Source organism: Octodon degus, unplaced genomic scaffold (genome assembly GCF_000260255.1).
Source record: "Octodon degus isolate 3935 unplaced genomic scaffold, OctDeg1.0 scaffold00239, whole genome shotgun sequence".
In the NCBI taxonomy this organism is placed as follows: Eukaryota; Metazoa; Chordata; class Mammalia; order Rodentia; family Octodontidae; genus Octodon; species Octodon degus.
Genome location: NW_004524815.1, coordinates 663,293 through 680,816, shown reverse-complemented (window position 1 = coordinate 680,816; position 17,524 = coordinate 663,293). Strand labels below are relative to the sequence as shown.

The following is a 17,524-nucleotide window of genomic DNA, read 5'->3' as shown; positions in this document are numbered from 1 at the left end:
GCAGATTCACAGGAATGAAAGAGCAAATGAAACACAAGAAACTCCATGTGGGCAAGTCACGTCCTCTGGTCACACTCTCCAAATCCCTACACACACCTGGTCCCTGTAAGGCCTTGCTCAGATGAGTGGACCCATCCCAGGATGGGCTAAGCCCACATTTATGCCAGGAGCATTTCGTGTGATTTTATCTACATTTTCTATGACTTCATAGCAGAGTAAACATGCAGTATGTGGATTTCACATTCTTTAGGACCCTGAAAAAATATGCTTTAGAGTGACAAGCTATTTCTTTTCTCTTAGAAGTCTGTCTCTTTCTAATCAACATATAGATAAGACTTAAATTAAAATTATGTATCTTGCTAAGCATGTTTTCTAAAAGTGTTGATTTTAGGGGCCAGGCAGATGGCTCAGTGGAATAAGCGCTTCCCTGGCAAGTGCAAGGGTCTGAGTTCAAACCCCAGTTCCTAAAAAAAAAAAAAAAAAGTGTTCATTTCATTGACATTTCTTTCACATTATACAGTTAGAGTTTTAGAAAAATTCCTTTAGAGCCTGAGATTTACTCAGCAAGGAGATGCTGACTTTCGTAAAGTTCATGGTACTGATTTGTCACCCCATCTCCTGCCACCATCCTTCTAACTCTATTGCTTACCTCTACCTAAAGCAGATTGTTTGTGTTGTTACTATTGAGGCTTTCTCCCAATTAGCTTTTTGAAAGCAGCATTTACATCTTTGTTTCTCAAACTGTAGATGATGGGGTTCAACATGGGAATGATAATCGTGTAGAACACAGAAGCCCACTTGTCCTGGTCCAGGGAATAGCTGGACGTTGGCCTCAGGTACATAAACATGACTGTGCCATAGAAGAGAGTGACACCAGTCAGGTGAGACCCACAGGTAGAGAAAGCCTTGAGCTGTCCCTCAGTGGAAGTCATTCTGATGACAGTGACAAGGATGAAGGCGTAGGAGATGAAGATGATAAGGATGGTGCTGAATTCAATGAAGCCGCACAAGCTGAACAGCAGTATCTCACTGATGTAGGTATCTGAGCAAGAGAGGGCTAAGAGCGGTGGGATTTCACAGAAGAAGTGGTTGATGATGTTGGACCCACAGTAATCAAGGCTGAAAGTGAGTGAAGTGTGGGCTATTAAACTTACTAGACCAGCCAGATAAGAGCCCAGCATGAGAGCCACGCACACTTGCTTGGACATGAGAGTGTTGTAGTGGAGGGGTCGACAGATGGCCACGAACCTGTCATAGGCCATCGCTGCCAGGACATAGCACTCAGCATCCACAAAACCTACAAAAAAAGCAAACTGTGTGGCACAGCTGGAGAAAGATATGACTTTGTGCTTTGTTAGGAAATCGGCCAGCATCCGGGGCGCGATGGCTGAGGAATAGCCCAGGTCAACCAAGGAGAGGTTGCAGAGAAAAAAGTACATGGGTGTGTGCAGGTGAGTGTCTGTGATGATGAGGACAATCATGCCAACGTTCCCCACGACGTTGACCAGGTACACAATGAGGAAGACCCCAAAGAAGATGGTCTGCAGCTGTGGATCCTGAGTGATGCCCAGGAAGATAAACTCAGTCACTGTCGAGTGGTTTTTGGTTTCTTTATCCATGATTTCAATTGTACCTACACCTGGGTTTAGTTTATTGAGGAGGGCAGTAAATCTGCATTGCTGGAAATATTCGAATTCACCCTAAACAATGATGTTATATGTAGAAGTAAATAATGATTTTGTTTAAGATGCTTCTCAAAAATCCTCCCACTGATGGGGCTCTATGATGGTTACGGTGACTGTGGCAGGTGTGTGTCTTCTCCAGGTGCCCAGACAGAGTAGAAGAAGTTGTGAGCTTCTTGGGAATGGTAAGCTTGCTGACTCCAAAGACCCTGGTGTTCTGCTGTCATTCATCACATGATATCAGATGTTCATTCGAGGTGGATTTGGGCAGTTATCCCAATCATTCATTAGGAAAGAAGAATGGTTTGAGGGTTCCTTTTGTCTGTCCAAAACAAAGCAAATACAAATGCAGATACTGCATGCATTTTAATTCTTACAATTGGTCAGGATAGAGAAGACAAGAAGACTCACAGATCTCAAGGTATAAGGTAACATATGCACAAATAGAGAACATGAAGACTTCACTGTATAGGGTCAGAAGTATAGCAACAGGCAATAAAAAACTAACTTTAAAAGACCAAAGGTAATTCAGTATTTATGATACTTTATAATTCAGTTGATTTAAATACATTACATAGATTCATTCTTACAATAATTCTAAAAAGCCAGTATGCATCATTAGCTCTTCATCACTAGCTCATGCTGAGAGGAACACTAGATACTTAGTAAGTTGCATGGGGTCAGCAGCCAGAAAGAGCAGAGCTGGGTCTGACACCATTGTCCCTCTCACTCTCCGCATTCTGTGTACCTGTGATTTGGTAAAAGGAAAATCAACTTTGCGTACTTTTCTTTTTCCTGCCCAGTCTGTTGTGCCTGGCCCTAAAAATAGCCCTTTGTCTCCTCTGAAGTTGGAAGGCCCTGAAGTGAGGGAGGTGGTGCAGTCAGGATAAAGAAGCAGCTGTGTTTCTGGGTAATTCTGCTGCATAACAGAGAGGCTACTGTGCAGCTCAGTCCAGAGCTGAGAGTCAAGGACCCCTGGGAGGGAAAAGAGAAAGCTCCGAACAGCTCAGTGGCTACAAAGGAACACGTTTCTCATTGGTTGGATGAGTATCTACTGAATTGCACACTTGAGTGTATTGAAAAAACAAACCCATCCAAACCAAACCAAAGCAAGACAGAACTGAAGGAAATTTATAAATAAATAGTATTCTCTACCTAAACCTGAAGAGAGACAATTTGCATCTGCCTTAACCAGTTTATTGCTTAGGAAAGAAGCTTCTGCTTTGCTCATAGTATAATGTGTTTTTCTTGGAGTTTTTTTTCTTTTTCTAAATCCAAGATTTAAAAATGACAAAAGCTTTACCTATTAATTTCAGTTTCTGCATAGAATATAATCAGTCACAGCAAAGACGGGATCCCACTAAAAAGAAAAATTGTCCCAAGAACTTATGAAACACATCTACTCCTGTTCAGTTCAATCTCATGCTGCGACTGTGTGGAGGATAAAGAAACAGCTGTGTTTCTGGGTAATTCCGCTGCATAACAGAGAGGCTACTGTGCAGCTCAGTCCAGAGCTGAGAGTCAAGGACCCCTGGGAGGGAAAAGAGAAAGCTTTGTACGTGATGTCAGTCAGGAAACAGAGAAGGAGAAGACTCACTCAGGGAAATTATTTGGAGCATTTATTTCCCATCAAAAATTGCATCCATAGTACATAACAAAACTTAAAAACTCAGTAATAAGTAAAGAAATGATACAATCAAGAATGGAGCTGAGATTTCTATAGTTACAAGCAGGAGAAGGTATATGAGTACCAAATAGGTGCACGAAAAACTGCTTACAGATTGTCTGTGATGACAACTTTATGCATGTATACATGCACTGAAGCATCGAATTTGAAAGTTTAATCAAATTTGAAAGTTTAATATATTCTGTTTATTCTGTGCTGGTTGCACTTCACTACAGCCCCTAGAAAGATGTAGAGCACTTGCCCAACCCCATGGTCGCTCAGAATTATGAATGCACCCACCATTTCTTAAGCTCCACTCATGCAGATACTAAGCTGAGGCTGGAATGATGGGCAGAGGCACCCTGTGAGTGTGTAGAACCAGAATGGCACCGGGACTGCCAGCTGCCATCAGAGTGCTGGGTTTACTTCCCTCCAGATGTTTCACAAAAGAGATGAAGACAACCAGTCAGAAGCAGGAACAGCAAAGTTTCTACTTGTTAGCCTTCCATTGCAGTTTGATAAGAGAGAAAGTCATCCTGCTGTTGAAGACTCAATTTTTTATAAAAGAAGGAAATAGATACAGACCTTATTCTTTAAAATGTGGGTGTGTAGTGGCTGACGTGTTGAGGCGGGTAAGAGATGGCAGAGAACGCAGCGCAGCGGCTCAGGGTTCTGATTCAGAGCAGGATCGGGGTTTTTGGTTTTTAGAGATAAGCTGTCACTATGTGGCGCGCACTGATCTTGAACTCACTGTGATCTTCCTACCTCAGCCTCCAAAGTGCTGGGATTACAGGTGTGTCGCTACATGTAACCAGAGCAGGATCTGGCACTGAGTTCAATTCATTCAGCTGAGGAATGTGATTACAAAGCCATTCTTTTTCTTCTTTATAGCTTCAAGGGTCTTGCAAAGCAAGGCAGTGTGTGAGAAAGCTCTTTGCCAATCATTAAGCAATCCTGTAGACTGGGCACACAAATCTCGGGTTTGTCATCGAATGCCACGTGTCTCCAGCACTCTAACTTCAGAAGGGATGGGTTTCCACCTGTTAATTAGAGCTGGTCATAGCTACCTGCCTTAGTAACTCCCTGCATGAAGGGGCTGGACTGGACATAAGGTGTTGATTTCACTGACTGTTGTGAAAAGAACCAACAGGGAGAGCTGAGAGCCCTTGGCCTTCGTGTGTAAATTCTGATCCTCTGATTCAGGAGACGAGTGTACACTCGTGGCTTCAAGTATTCATGATTATGCATGAATATGCATCAGGGACTATTTTAACCTTCAGGGGGAAGGGATTTTGATTCCACAGTGTATCTGTTTCATGATAATATGCACAGAAGTCATGTTATGAAACCCACAATCAGGGCTTGACTAAGGCAAAAAGAGAGAGAGAAAAAAAAACCCTTACTATTTTGGAGCTTTTTCTGTAGCGAATGTTCAGCTTTCTGACACCCAAGGAAAGGGCAGAATATTGAGAAAATGGATATATTCTCTTGTTGATAGCAAGCTTCAGTATTTAGTAAAAGACCAGCAAGATGTTATTTGATGGAAATAAAAATATAAAATAGCATCACAGATTTCTATGTTGCCTGGGTTTGCAACTGTATGTGAATGTAATACTAGAGCCAGAGCTTGGAGATCCTGCTTCTGTTCCTTTTTCCAGTAATTAGCTGTTTGACTTTGGTGAATTGCTGCATTTGATGCAGTGCCTTTCACTGTAAGTTGAAGGTGTGGACAATGCAAATTGTAGGGAACTCTTTAACCCTAGGATCTTCTAAATTCAGGTATATGATGAAATAGCAGAAAGCCAAGCCCACGGCCTCCATCTCTTTGAAAATTTAGAATGGCAGGGACTAGAACCTGTACCCAATAAAATACTGGGCTGAGAATCCCACTCCAGATAGATCACCCCCCAACCCCATCTCCAATGTGATCTGACCTGTTTCCCACTTGCTGGCAAGAGCTGGAAGGTCCTGTCTTCCCTGATGCTTTACACTGAAATAATATATTCTGAGAACATTCAGAGATGGGAAATGGTTCCAGCTCCCCACTCTTCCTCCACCCGCCTTTGCACCTGTGTGCCAGAGGCATTTAAGTTCCTAGTCATTTCCCAGAAGAAATGTGATGCAATGATTCTCTACACCCAGGGGAGACACCACGACCTGATGGGCTGTCATCCCCAAAAGAATTGCACTTTCTTCCTCTAACCTTAATGAAAAAGAAAGAAATGCAAGAGATTTTGGATGCTCTCTAGTGATGACTGAACTTGTAAAATTGTGTAGGCTGTTTTGCCCAGCCTGCATGCACCTACCTGGGTCAATTGCAGGGGTCAGGGGTGATGGAGAAAGGTCTTTCTGCCGATGCTTACAGGTGTTTGAGAGAAGATGATGCATTGTACGCCCTATGGAGTGACATTAAAATACTGTTATAAGGGTTAAAGAAAGAGAATGAATGTTCTTTATAATTAGAGGCAAAGTCAGGGGATCCAAGGAAACTGTCAGAGTATTGTATATGCTCGTTGATTGCATTCTGCTATTGGTAGAAGGGGTTTGGCATGTGTGTGATGTGATCAGACTGATCATTAACTGTGGGGAGTTCCTTGTAGAATATGCATCGATGAAGATCCAATACAAGTACCTTAAAAATCATGGTAAGTAGAATCAAAGAGCTGCCACAACAAATTCTTACGTCAGTTCATTGTGTACATTTGTACTTATGGATGAAGAAAATAAGAAGCATATATTTAAGAGCCCTCATTTGTAGTCCTGTATGACTCGTCACTCTGGACTCTCTCATGGGTCTTTGAGCACTCTTAGTGGAAAGCATTAACTCATGTTTCCTTTCCATGTTTATACAAAGGAAACTGCATTTTTTTTTTTTTCTGGAAAGCATGCTTTTTGGACTTCATTATCTGAGAAGACTGAAGAACTTCATCTTTTTTCTGTTTGTTAATAAACATAATTCTTATTTTAATTAATTTAATAGACTCCTCTATATAATGAAAGAAATCAGGTGACTGTATATACATAAAAATCTCCGTAAATACCACTCTTAACAGTTCAGGCTATTATGTTTACTCTTTAATTTTCTCAAGCAGTTGTGCAACATTTTAGATGAAGATATAAATTTCCAGGGTCAGAAGAGCTCTTCTTAAGGCTCCAAGTCCCTTTATCTGTTTTAAGTTATATTTAACTGGTTAATTCATGACTAGTGTGTTTTGCATCAAATTTATTAAATAATATTTCATATTTACACATAAGTATATTTACTTGTAAAATAGAGATAGATGCAAGGCTTAGTCATATACAAAGGTTATTTTGTTGGACATTTGACACACCCATTGACCAGAGGTGATTTTCTAAGACTGTCCTGTACTTTGCATGAGCTTTGCCTCCTCTTTCATGAGCTCTATGGTGTATTCTCCCATCACTGTTGTATTCCTACATTTTCCTAATGTCCACAAAGTAAAAACACCTCTTCCACTGGGAGCTCTTCTAAATTCTAGGCATCTGGTATTAAATACTCCTTTTAAAAATTAGTGGCAAGAGGCAGGAGGATCTTTGCGAGTCTGAGACCAGCCTAGGCTAAAAGGGGAGATCAAAGCCAGCCTGAACTGCATAGTGAGACCCTGACTCAAAAAGTCAAACAAACAAAAAAGTGGCAATATACAGTAATTCACTCAGTCTGACACCTAATGCCCTTTCACTTCCCCCTCCTAATACTGTTTGCAAAGTCTTTCCTCCAGAAAACATCAGCATCAAGATCCCCAGACATACTTCTCCAGAGCTTGCCAACATTCCTCAGATGTTTGAATGACTTAAGTCATTCATCAATTAGCTTTTGTAAAATTTATATTTAACCAAGGAAGACATTTTTTAAATACTCTGCTATGTTGGGGCTATGGTAATAAAAATGTTTAGCAATGCCCATTCTGGAGTTAGGAAAAGCTGGGTTAAATCCAAGCCCTAATCTCTGTCAACTATTTGGAGAAGTTACTTTTTCCAGGCCCTAGTTCAGGGCATGCACACATAAGAAAATGAGTGTGTGTAGAGGGCACTTGGCAGGTAGCACGTGCATCATAAATAGTAATTGCTGTTATCATCTGGCCTTATTTTCTTCTACCTTGACCTGGTCGAGGGAGTGGAAGAATATGTTTGCAATTTTATCCCGTATTCTTAGTAATGCAGAAGCTCAGAAGAGTTGAGGTGACATCTTTACTACTCAGCATTGCCTCTACTAGGAGGTCAATAAGTGACAGCTGTTTGGTCAGTAAACTCCGAGTTTCATAATTCTCCATGATAAGTTCATCAGAAGCTGACTGCCAATGAGTCTTTATCATGGACCAATTCTTTTAAAATTCCTATCCAGTGTTCAGCTTCCAAACGTAGTATGAAGAAGACATTTCCTGCTAACTTCTGGTTGGCTCCTATCCAAGAGGTGGGAGACAGCACATCCTCTGATGCCTTTTTGGTGCCTTGCTGGCTCTGAATGGACATCACTTTTTGTTCTGAAGCTCTTTGGAGTGCCATGCATCATAGCCTGTGCCTCTCATCACTTGTGCTGTTGATGACCTAATTATTTCTCTGTTGCCAACTGTCTTATTCTATACTCTGTTACTACTTTAGCTCCCTCTGTCTATGTATCTGGCCACTGATATGTAGTGTTATGCAATCTTTCTTCAACTTCTATTGGTGCATCAGCTGTGAAAACCTACATCTGTTTAATTTATTGGTGTATCTCCATCTAACAACTGACCCACAGCTAGATGAGAGTTATTCATTCACTTCTGCAATGTTACTGCTTGCCTGTTATGTTTCACACTTCTCAGTGACAGAATGTTTTCATCAAAGATATCTGTAAAAATGGTGAGGTATTAAGATCCTAAATAATAAGCAACTGTCTCCAGTTTCAACATGAAGTCCCTGTGTTTTCCAGGACTGAGTGCAAATTATATTAAATGACACAAAAATAAATTAATATTAGTGTCTTAAAGTAGTGCAAATAATGTAATACACATTGACCAAGTTGTTCCAGACCTTGTGTCTTCTAAATGAAAGATATATTGGGGCAAACATGCAGCTTGTAATTCTAAAACCAGATTACAGAGGCTGATATCTGTTACTGGAGAGAATAAGATAATGCCAGGGCAAGACATTGCTTGATTTTGTGTGCAGAATTCACATTTGTCTTTTACCTTGAGTCATTGCCACTATTATACAGGCAATTTAATGTTTTACGTGGACCAAAGCCCTCCCACAGAATCTTCTGCAGGTACTGCTAACCTGCTGTGTTCTGAGATTTTTGGTTTTTCATTCTTCCCAAATGGGTCAAACCTCCAGTCAGTAAGGGAAACTCAAGAATGAACTCTCAAAGATGATTAGGAGAATGAGATTCCAGTTCATTCTCCTCTGGGCTCAGGCATTGCAAGGATAAGAGAGGAATGTAGGAGGGACCTGGGATTGCATCAGAGGAGTTTGCCAATTACTGAAAAGATTTACAGAAAAGGGTTATGCGACACCACTTAAAATGAACCCATGGAAGCAACATAGTTCAATGTCTTTGCCCATATCTCACATGAAGAATCTCTTGAGTACAGTGGGAGAGAATATTGGACAGCAATGGTTCCATTTCTACAGAACTGCCATCCACAGATGTGTCCATTAGTGTTTCCCCCCTCAATTTTATTTAAGGTGGGTTCAATGTGCTGAGCAGTACGAGGACACTGCTCAGTTTTCAGTGCCACTGTTGAGATTTCCTTGCATCAACTGGTACACGAGCTTCACCACCAACCGGTGAAGGAGTTCAGGAAGAAAGAGTTCAAGAGCATCAATAAGATTATCTGTGTTATAGGCTGGGGATACAGCGCGGTGGTCTAAGTGCCTGCCTTTCAAGCTCAAGGACCCAAGTTCGATTCCTGGTACCGCATGTTGTGCCAGGTATGCTGTGCTGGGATGGTGGAGCATGCCTGCAATCCCAGTACTAGGGAGGCTGATACAGGAGGATCACCATGTGCCTGAGTTGCATAGAGAGACCCTATATCAAAGAAAACATAAATAAATAAGTAAAATAAAAATTTAAAAGATTACTGTATCTCTGTTAGATGATAATAGTGAAATCTAAGCACTTATCAGTTCCTTTGTGGAAAAATTACAGTACAGATCTTGTGATGCCAAAATATTTGTCTTCTTTTTTTTTTTGCCCTTCTGTTTATTATTTGCCTTCTATTTTCTGTTTCTGGACTGCCCTGACATAGATGTACAAGCCATCTTCCTCAATGTGATCTTCATGTGTGAACTTTAAACCTCAAGAATAAGATGCCAAAAGTAGATGGACGAAAATAATGCATCTTTATTTTCTCATTTTCTACCAGAAGATTTCTCCCACACTGCAGGACTGACAGTGTAAGTTTCACCAAGTGAAAAGAATAAAATAATTAAAACTATTAAAATAATTTTATCATTTGTGGTATATAAAGTAAGTATAAAAGTATATTGAATAGTCCTTTGCCTATAGTATTACAATTATATATACTAAGTTGCTGATATTGAAATGTTAAAATTTTAAAAAATGCAAAGAAAGAAATACTTCAGAAATACTAACCATACAAAGAAAATCCTTCCAAGTGAAAATTAAAGTTTCAAAATGTAACATAGATAGCTTGATGATTTCCTAAGTGCTACCTGATGTTGAATTTTTTTCTGTATTATTTTATTTAAATCCCCTCAGGATTTACCTTGGAACCATATACAGCATCTTGTGGATCTTTTTTCAGTGTCAACCACGTGGATGAGTCATGTCCATTGCTTGACCGATTTGCTGTCTGTGAAAGCCTGAGAGAAAGTTTCCAGGTGACTCTTCTTAGGCACACTATGCATCATTGATCACTTTCCTCTGTGGCCCCATAATCTCCTTGATCAGAAAATTTGGGACATCACGTAGTTATAGGATGTCACAGAAGAGGTTCTCTTATGTCCTGAGTCCTCACTGACCTGGAAGGGCTGGGGCCAAACTATTGGCTATCTTTTTAGCCCATCTATTTGTCTAACTTTTGATCTGCAAACTTCAGTTGTTAAATATCCAGAAGAGAAGCTTGCTGATATTATTGTCCTAGAGCAGAGGCAGTGAAGCTTAACATCACTGTCTGTCTGAATATGACAGGACCTTATCAGATATAAAAAGTTACAGTTTTAGTTTTATAGGTCTTGCCCTAACTGGCTGTTGACCATCCAGTAGAAAAGCATAACTGTGAGGTATAAAAATAAAGCTATATTAATATGCTGAGCTGTAAAAGGCTCAAGCCAACAACTTCAGACAATTGCCAGTTGTGCTGGTAACTCACTACTATTATGGACTGTTGAACTCTATTGTGTTATTTTGCTGAATTCAAGTACCCACAATCTTTGGATTGTCATCATGAAGGAAAAGGTCCTTTAAAACTTCTCCAAATACAGCTTCTCTGACAGTGATATAACACCCATTTCTGGCAAAACAAAACCAAAAAAAGGGGATATAAATAAAGGATCATTTTGTAGTGAAAAACTATCTATATACAATATAGTTAGGATAGATATACAGCTACTTTATTTTAGTGCAATGAGAAGAAAGGTTGTACTGATGTTGTTTAGACAAGCAATCATCTCTGCATCTTGTTTGTTTGTTTTGTTTTTTTGTAGTACAAGGGATTGAACTCAGGACCCTGCACTTGCCAGGCAAGGGCTTATTCTACTGAGCTGTCTCCCTGGGCCCATGTCTGAATTTTGTCCTCTGAATAACTACTATGAAGACAACAATATGCAATGTATTGATTATTATAACTGTCCTAATAACCTGTTTTGAAACTGTTTCATTGCTATTTTATATTTTTTCTCATTAAAATGAATAAAAACATTAAAAATATCCCATCAGATAAATAGAATTACCATTTCACTGCAGCATAGGATAAAATAAAGGTAGAAAAGAGCAACTTGCTGGCAGTCATGAAGTTATCTTAGTGGAGCCTACATTTCGACTCGGCCAGTGTCATTCTCTTTTTCTAAAATGACGCTGTCATTTTGCATGACCCTGTTAATGGTGGATGTGAGCATTAAAAACAGATCTGATGTCCTTAGAAGTCACCAATACTCCAGAATGTACCTGTATCTGGTGACATAGACACGTATCTCTTGACAAAAAATGCTTACTGTCACTGGATACCGTCCTTTGTAGAAATTGCATTCTTTAATAGCATCGTTACCAAAACATGGTCTGGTTTTCATCTCAAACAGTTTCCATTTCTTCTCTATTTTAGTATTTTCCGTATGACTTCCTCTGCCCATAACATTGCTGAGACTGTTCAGGCAGAAGGTGCAGTTCGCCTTCTCCCTTTCTGAGCAGCAGTTTGACCGCTCACTTCACGTGGATTCATCTAGTGCTGAGCAGCCTGCGATCACGTAGGCAGTGGGAATTTAAATGAAAGCAAATACCAGTTTGGATCCGGACATCCCTGTATACATTCTTAGTCAGTAGTTCTAACCTAGACCTCATTTCTGAGTTTCCTTTAGGGTCCTATGTTTGGAGTGTGGGCCACCTTCAAGGGGGGCATCTCAGTCCTATTTATATGACTTCAGCTTATGGTTTAGAGCTACAATTCCCCCCAAATTCTCTTTTCTCTCTGTGGGGTTCTCAGAAGCTGATTGATCCAGGCAGCCACCTACTCATTGGCAGACTGATGCACTGGTGAGCTCACCGCTGAGTGTGCTGCTAGGGGGAGGCACACAGGTGCAGGCAGGGGGTCCCTGGGCTGCACCATTGCAGGTGACCCCTCTCTCTGGCTCTTCGCTCTGCTTGTGGCCACCACACGGGGGCAGCTTTCCTCCACGCCCTTCCGCCTTGACACTCTTGTTTCGTGCTCTCTGACCTTGGAATAACACCCCCGAAGCTGGGAGCCAAAATAAACCTTCTTTAACTCATAGATGTCAGGTATTTGGCCCCAGCAACAGAAAGCCTGAGCCGCACACTAGATCTAGGCTGGACATCTCTCTCTTTCCTTATGTTCCTAACTTTGGCTTCATTACAATGGCTGTCATCATTTTCTTTGGGACGATTCTCTTCATGTACTTGCGACCTACAACTAGTTACTCAATGGAGCAGGACAAGATTGTGTCTGTGTTTTACACAGTAGTGATCCCCATGCTAAATGCTCTGATCTACAGTTTGAAACATAATGACGTGAAATAGGCAATTAAGAGGGTCTTATGGAAATACCTATGTTAGAGCTATGCGTTTCCCACTCCTATAAAGTCCAAGATGGCAAAGTATACTTCCGCATCAGTTATTGTTAGCTGAGTATTTTGGTTTTGTGTTAGATGATATAAAATAAAGTATTCCAATCTCTTAGTTTCTTTAGTATATTAGCACAAGTCCAAGCAAAGAATTAATACAGTGGATGGTGGAGACAGGTGGAAAAGTTTGAAAATTCTTGGACTTGGATTACTTGGCATTTTTTCAATTATAATATTTTAATTACATTTCAATTGTATCACCTATCTGTTGTTTTCTCTTGATGGATTAATTGCAAAGAGGACTCTGAGGCAGAGGTTTATGTAGAGTACATTATCTGTGGAGTACTTAGAGGAAAAGTGGAACGGAAGTGTTGAGAGGGTAGCCAGGTTGTTTTAAACAGTTCTAAACATGTTAAGTTGACCCAGAGGACTAAATTTCACATGGAATTCATGAGCTGAGCAAGCCCTTCTGAGATGTTTCCTGCTTCTATTCTGCAGAGGCCATGTAGAAATTTGGGTTGCCTTCTAGAAGGAAGCAGAATGTTGAGCATGGTGAGTGCTCTCAGCTCACCCTGGCAGGGAAGTCACTTGTAAGGTGATAGCTGTCAAAGTTCCTGGAAGATGGGGAATTCATCCTTCCCCCATGAAGGGCATATCTAGGTGGCAGACCATAGAATCAACCACAGATTTTAACACTTTCCACTGACATATTTTTAAAGACTCACAACGAAGCATTGCAAAAGCCATTTTATCAGGTATTACGATACTATGGGAATGAATGTAATGATAGGCAAATATGTTCACAGTCTACAGGCTGAGTTAATTGGAAATTTTGAAGGTACACATAGACATGCCTTACCTGTTTATTTCTACTTCTTTTACTGTTTCATGTAGGTTTTCAACAAATATTTCCCCAATTTTTTTTAATGTATTAGGTACAGGTTCTGCAGGGTTTCACTACACAGATCAGGCTTACAGTCCTCCCTCTTGTTTTTCAGCCTCCCCCTGAGTGCTGGGATCACAGGTGAGCCCCTCCACTCAGTCTCATTTGCTGTCTCAGGGTGCCCTGGGGGTGGGGTCGACATGGCAGGCTTGGTATGGAACCCCCCGCTCCTGCAATTGCCCAAGCAGGTGTTCTAATCTGCTGAGCTGCCTGGCCAGCCCAACATTTCCCTAATTAAATTGCTTGCTCTTTGTTGTGCTGTGCTGGTTCAGCCTCTCGGCTGGGGTGAACAGGCAACAGCTTCCTTCAGTGGGACTGCATGTCCAAGGAGGCCTGTTAAGAATCTAGACTCAGAGGTCTGGTCCTCATTGCTTTCCATTCCATCCTCCACTGCATATCAACAAGGAAAATTCTATGTCCTTCAAGCTCCAAGTAAGACCTGTTCAGTCCTCGAAAATTGGGAGGAAAGGAGGGAATTCTTATTTGATCCTGACTAGTTGGAAGAATCTTTTCAACTTCTACTGACTTTGCCTGAGAGACACATGAAACTGAATGACTCCTTCAGCCTCCCTCACTTTTCCTCCTTTCTAGTGTGCATAATATTTACCTTTTACATTTTCTTAATCAACAATGTAATCTAATTAGCAGTCATTATCCATTACTGCCTTTGTGCTCAAATTTCATTTATCCACTTGAACTCCACAGTCCATTTTATGAGTTGTTTGCAATCACTTTCAAGTCAAAGGTCATTGTTTACCTCCAACCTACTCAACACACTAAGTACTAGCCTAATCAAACTTATTTTTTCTTTACTCTGTCCTCTACTTAAATTGCTGAAGTGATTAGCTACAAGTATGCTTACAGAAATTTTCAGCCATTATATTATCTCTAGAATCTCGTTAGGAAGCCAGAGAAATACCTAAGTGAAACAGTTTCCTTCAGAGCCAGGGTTCTGAGTTAAACTAGCTCGTATCTTCTCAACTCTGTGGCATCTTCTCCACTGAGTTTTCTCCCCTACTTATGCTCAACAGCTTCTGAAATAGATCCAGAAACTTATGGAAAATGGACCCAGGAGGGGAACTAAGCTGCTGCGAGGTGTGATCACTGAGCAGAGAAAGTTTGGGTTTTCTAAATATATATATAGAGAGAGAAAAGCACACTGCCATAAACCTCTCTCAAAATATTCAAATTTCTCCTCTTTTCTCTAACACACTTGTTTTCAGCAATGTGTCTTTTACTGCAATGATAGTTTTTAAAATTTGAGCATCCACCATGGGCTTTGCTCAGCCCTGATCTTGCCACGTGTTCCACACCTCAGGCTACTGGGGACGGTGAAGGATGCTTAAAGATGATGAAGAAATCAGATCCAAGCTCCTTCTCTTCTCCCCTGGGCTCAGGTTTCCCAAGTGTAAAGGGGAGAACTATGAAGGGGACCATGTTTTCCTCAATTTCGGAATATACAAAACAATTAGATACAATGAAGTGACATGAGGGTAGAGTCCCCAGAGACCAAAAGACAAGGAATAAATCCTACTGAAAGTGAGGTACGGGGCCAGCTCCCGAGTCAGCTCTGAAGTCTTTGGAGTTGGAAGTACCTGTGAACAATATCATAGATACAGCACAGTGATGTACTGTAGGCTTTAAAAAGATACTGAATCCTGGTATTGTATAATGGGATGTTCATCTGGAAGGAAAAATAAGATAAAAAGACTCAGTTTCTACTTAATACGAGACAGCTGTCTTGTCACAGGGAAGGTCTAGAAGCTCAATTTTCCCACCACATTCGTAGGTGGTGGCTAGGTCAATAGACTGCTTCCTGCCTAAGCTGGACTGATCCGTTAGAGGAAGTGCTTTTCTAACGGAAGAGATTGATTGATTGATTGATTGATTGATTGATTTTCTTTTGGTAAATTTAGACATTGATCAGGAACAAGAAAAAAGAAAAATCAAATAGAAGTCAAACACTTGCAATGATAAGGTCAAGATATAATGCTTTCTTTACAGTAAACTTTCTTAAGACAAATGTGGCCTTAACTTCTTCAATGACCCATTGACCCACGATTCCAAAAGCACGGTGAGTAACAAACCTGTTTACTAAATCTTGCTTCTACTTTTGTTTCTAAGCGATTTGTTGGTCATTAGGAGAACTATGAGCAGCATCCAATAACATGACTGTGTCTTTTATTTATTTTTTAATATTTTATAATTTGCAAATATCTTTATTAAATCTATGACATGGATTTTTTCAATGTGTATTACATTTTGAAAAGAAAAACAAAAAAAGATTCTGCAGATACTCTGAAAACATAGAAATTTCATTAAACAATTGCAGATTACTGGAGGAAACTAAAATTTGCAATGCAAAATGATAGTCTGTACACAGGTTTGCAACTGCACCCAGATTGCTTGACCTTTCTGTCACTTTTACCTAAATATTTTTAATATCACTCTAATATGTAGCCCATAAAATTCATAAAATTCACCCATTTAAAATAAGCTTTCAATTATGTTAGCATATTATTATGTTTTAAATATATAATGTAAAATTTATATATATATATATTTTTTTTTTTTGAAGCAGATCTTGGTTTCTTTAATCAAAGAGTGTAAGCTATAAGTTCCTGTGAAAATCACCCCAAATATAGCAAAACATTAATACTGCTATCAATTTTCAATTTTTTAGTTTGTATCTGTGCAACATTCTGAAGCATTTATAATTTTAATTTAAAGATTATTTCTTTGTACAAGTTTGTGGTGTATTATGTAAAAATTCAATGTGTAACACAGTATGTAATTATCACATCACAATGGTTAACACTTCTATCACCTTACACTTATTTATAAAGTTTTGATTGACATGTAATATTTATACATAGTTATATGATACAATATGGTATTTCAATACAATTTTACAACATGCACTGATCAAATCAAGGTAATCATATATCCGTTTCCTTGTCATTTGAGCCTAGAGACTTGAGCTCCTCACTTCTAGTTACCAATAAGATGTAGAAAGCCTTATCATCCAATAAGATGTAGAAAGCCTTATCATGAACTGTATTGCTCCCCTTTTCTTTTTTTCCCCATAATTTTATTGATAAATAGCAATGAGACAGTTTCAAATCAAATTGGTAGGACAGTTTCAATAATTAACACACTGCATACATTCTTCCTAGTGGTTAATTGCTGTACAAGATGCAGACATGACATCCTATTTACAAACACCATTAGAACAAATCACTCTAATCATTAAGAGAATGTTACTATATATCTATCCTAACCACTTTGAATACACAGATACAAAATGACTGTGTCTTTTAAACACCAGAAATTTCTCAGAAGATTGTGAACTTAAAAAAAAATTTAAACCTTGATCAGTCATCTCTAAGATGGCGGTTGGCTACAAAGCATCAGCAGTATGAGGAAAAAGAGTGGGAGGGCAGCAGGAGACTGAGGAAGGAAGGAAGGAGGGAAGGGAGGAGGCATGAGAAGGTAAGGTAGCGGTGCTGCGTTCCTGGACCAAGCACACGGTGAACGGAATCGTCACGCAGTGCATCAGTGCCTCGTGTCCAGGAAGCACGCACTTCTCCTCTGAAAAAAGGGAGAAATGGCACTGCATATTTTAGAAGACTTAAACAAAATAATACAAACAACATATGTACGTGTAGATCACAGAAAATTGCCAAAAGTGGTCACATTTTAATTTTCAGTGTCTCAGCTCATTACTTACATTGGTTACCTTGTTTGAGGTACTTTATTATTTTCTCCGATTTATACTTCTGGGAATTTTTTCTTGATGGGAATGAGAGAAAAAAGATCCATTTTTTCTTTTCCCTCACCTTGGCAGATATTGTTCATGAAACTTATGCTAGGGAAGAGGGCCGAGGTTGACCACCCATGTCAGCAAAATCCAGAAATTAGCAACATACGGTGTTGGAAAGAGCACACGTTTGAGCATGAAGAAAGCTTTACTTCAAT

The 17,524-nt window shown here is 39.8% G+C and overlaps 1 protein-coding gene across 1 annotated transcript; it reads right to left on the bottom strand.

Annotated features, from left to right (window-relative positions):
- Positions 1 to 680: 680 nt before the first annotated feature.
- On the bottom strand, positions 681 to 1,619 carry LOC101591357 (olfactory receptor 1019). Its single transcript, XM_004645761.1, has one exon. It carries the CDS (start codon positions 1,617 to 1,619, stop codon positions 681 to 683), a length of 939 nt encoding a protein of 312 aa, XP_004645818.1.
- Positions 1,620 to 17,524: the final 15,905 nt, after the last annotated feature.

Coding starts and splice junctions, on each gene's coding strand:
- LOC101591357 (XM_004645761.1), bottom strand. CDS start 1,619: ATGGATAAAGAAACCAAAAACCACTCGACAGTGACTGAGTTTATCTTC.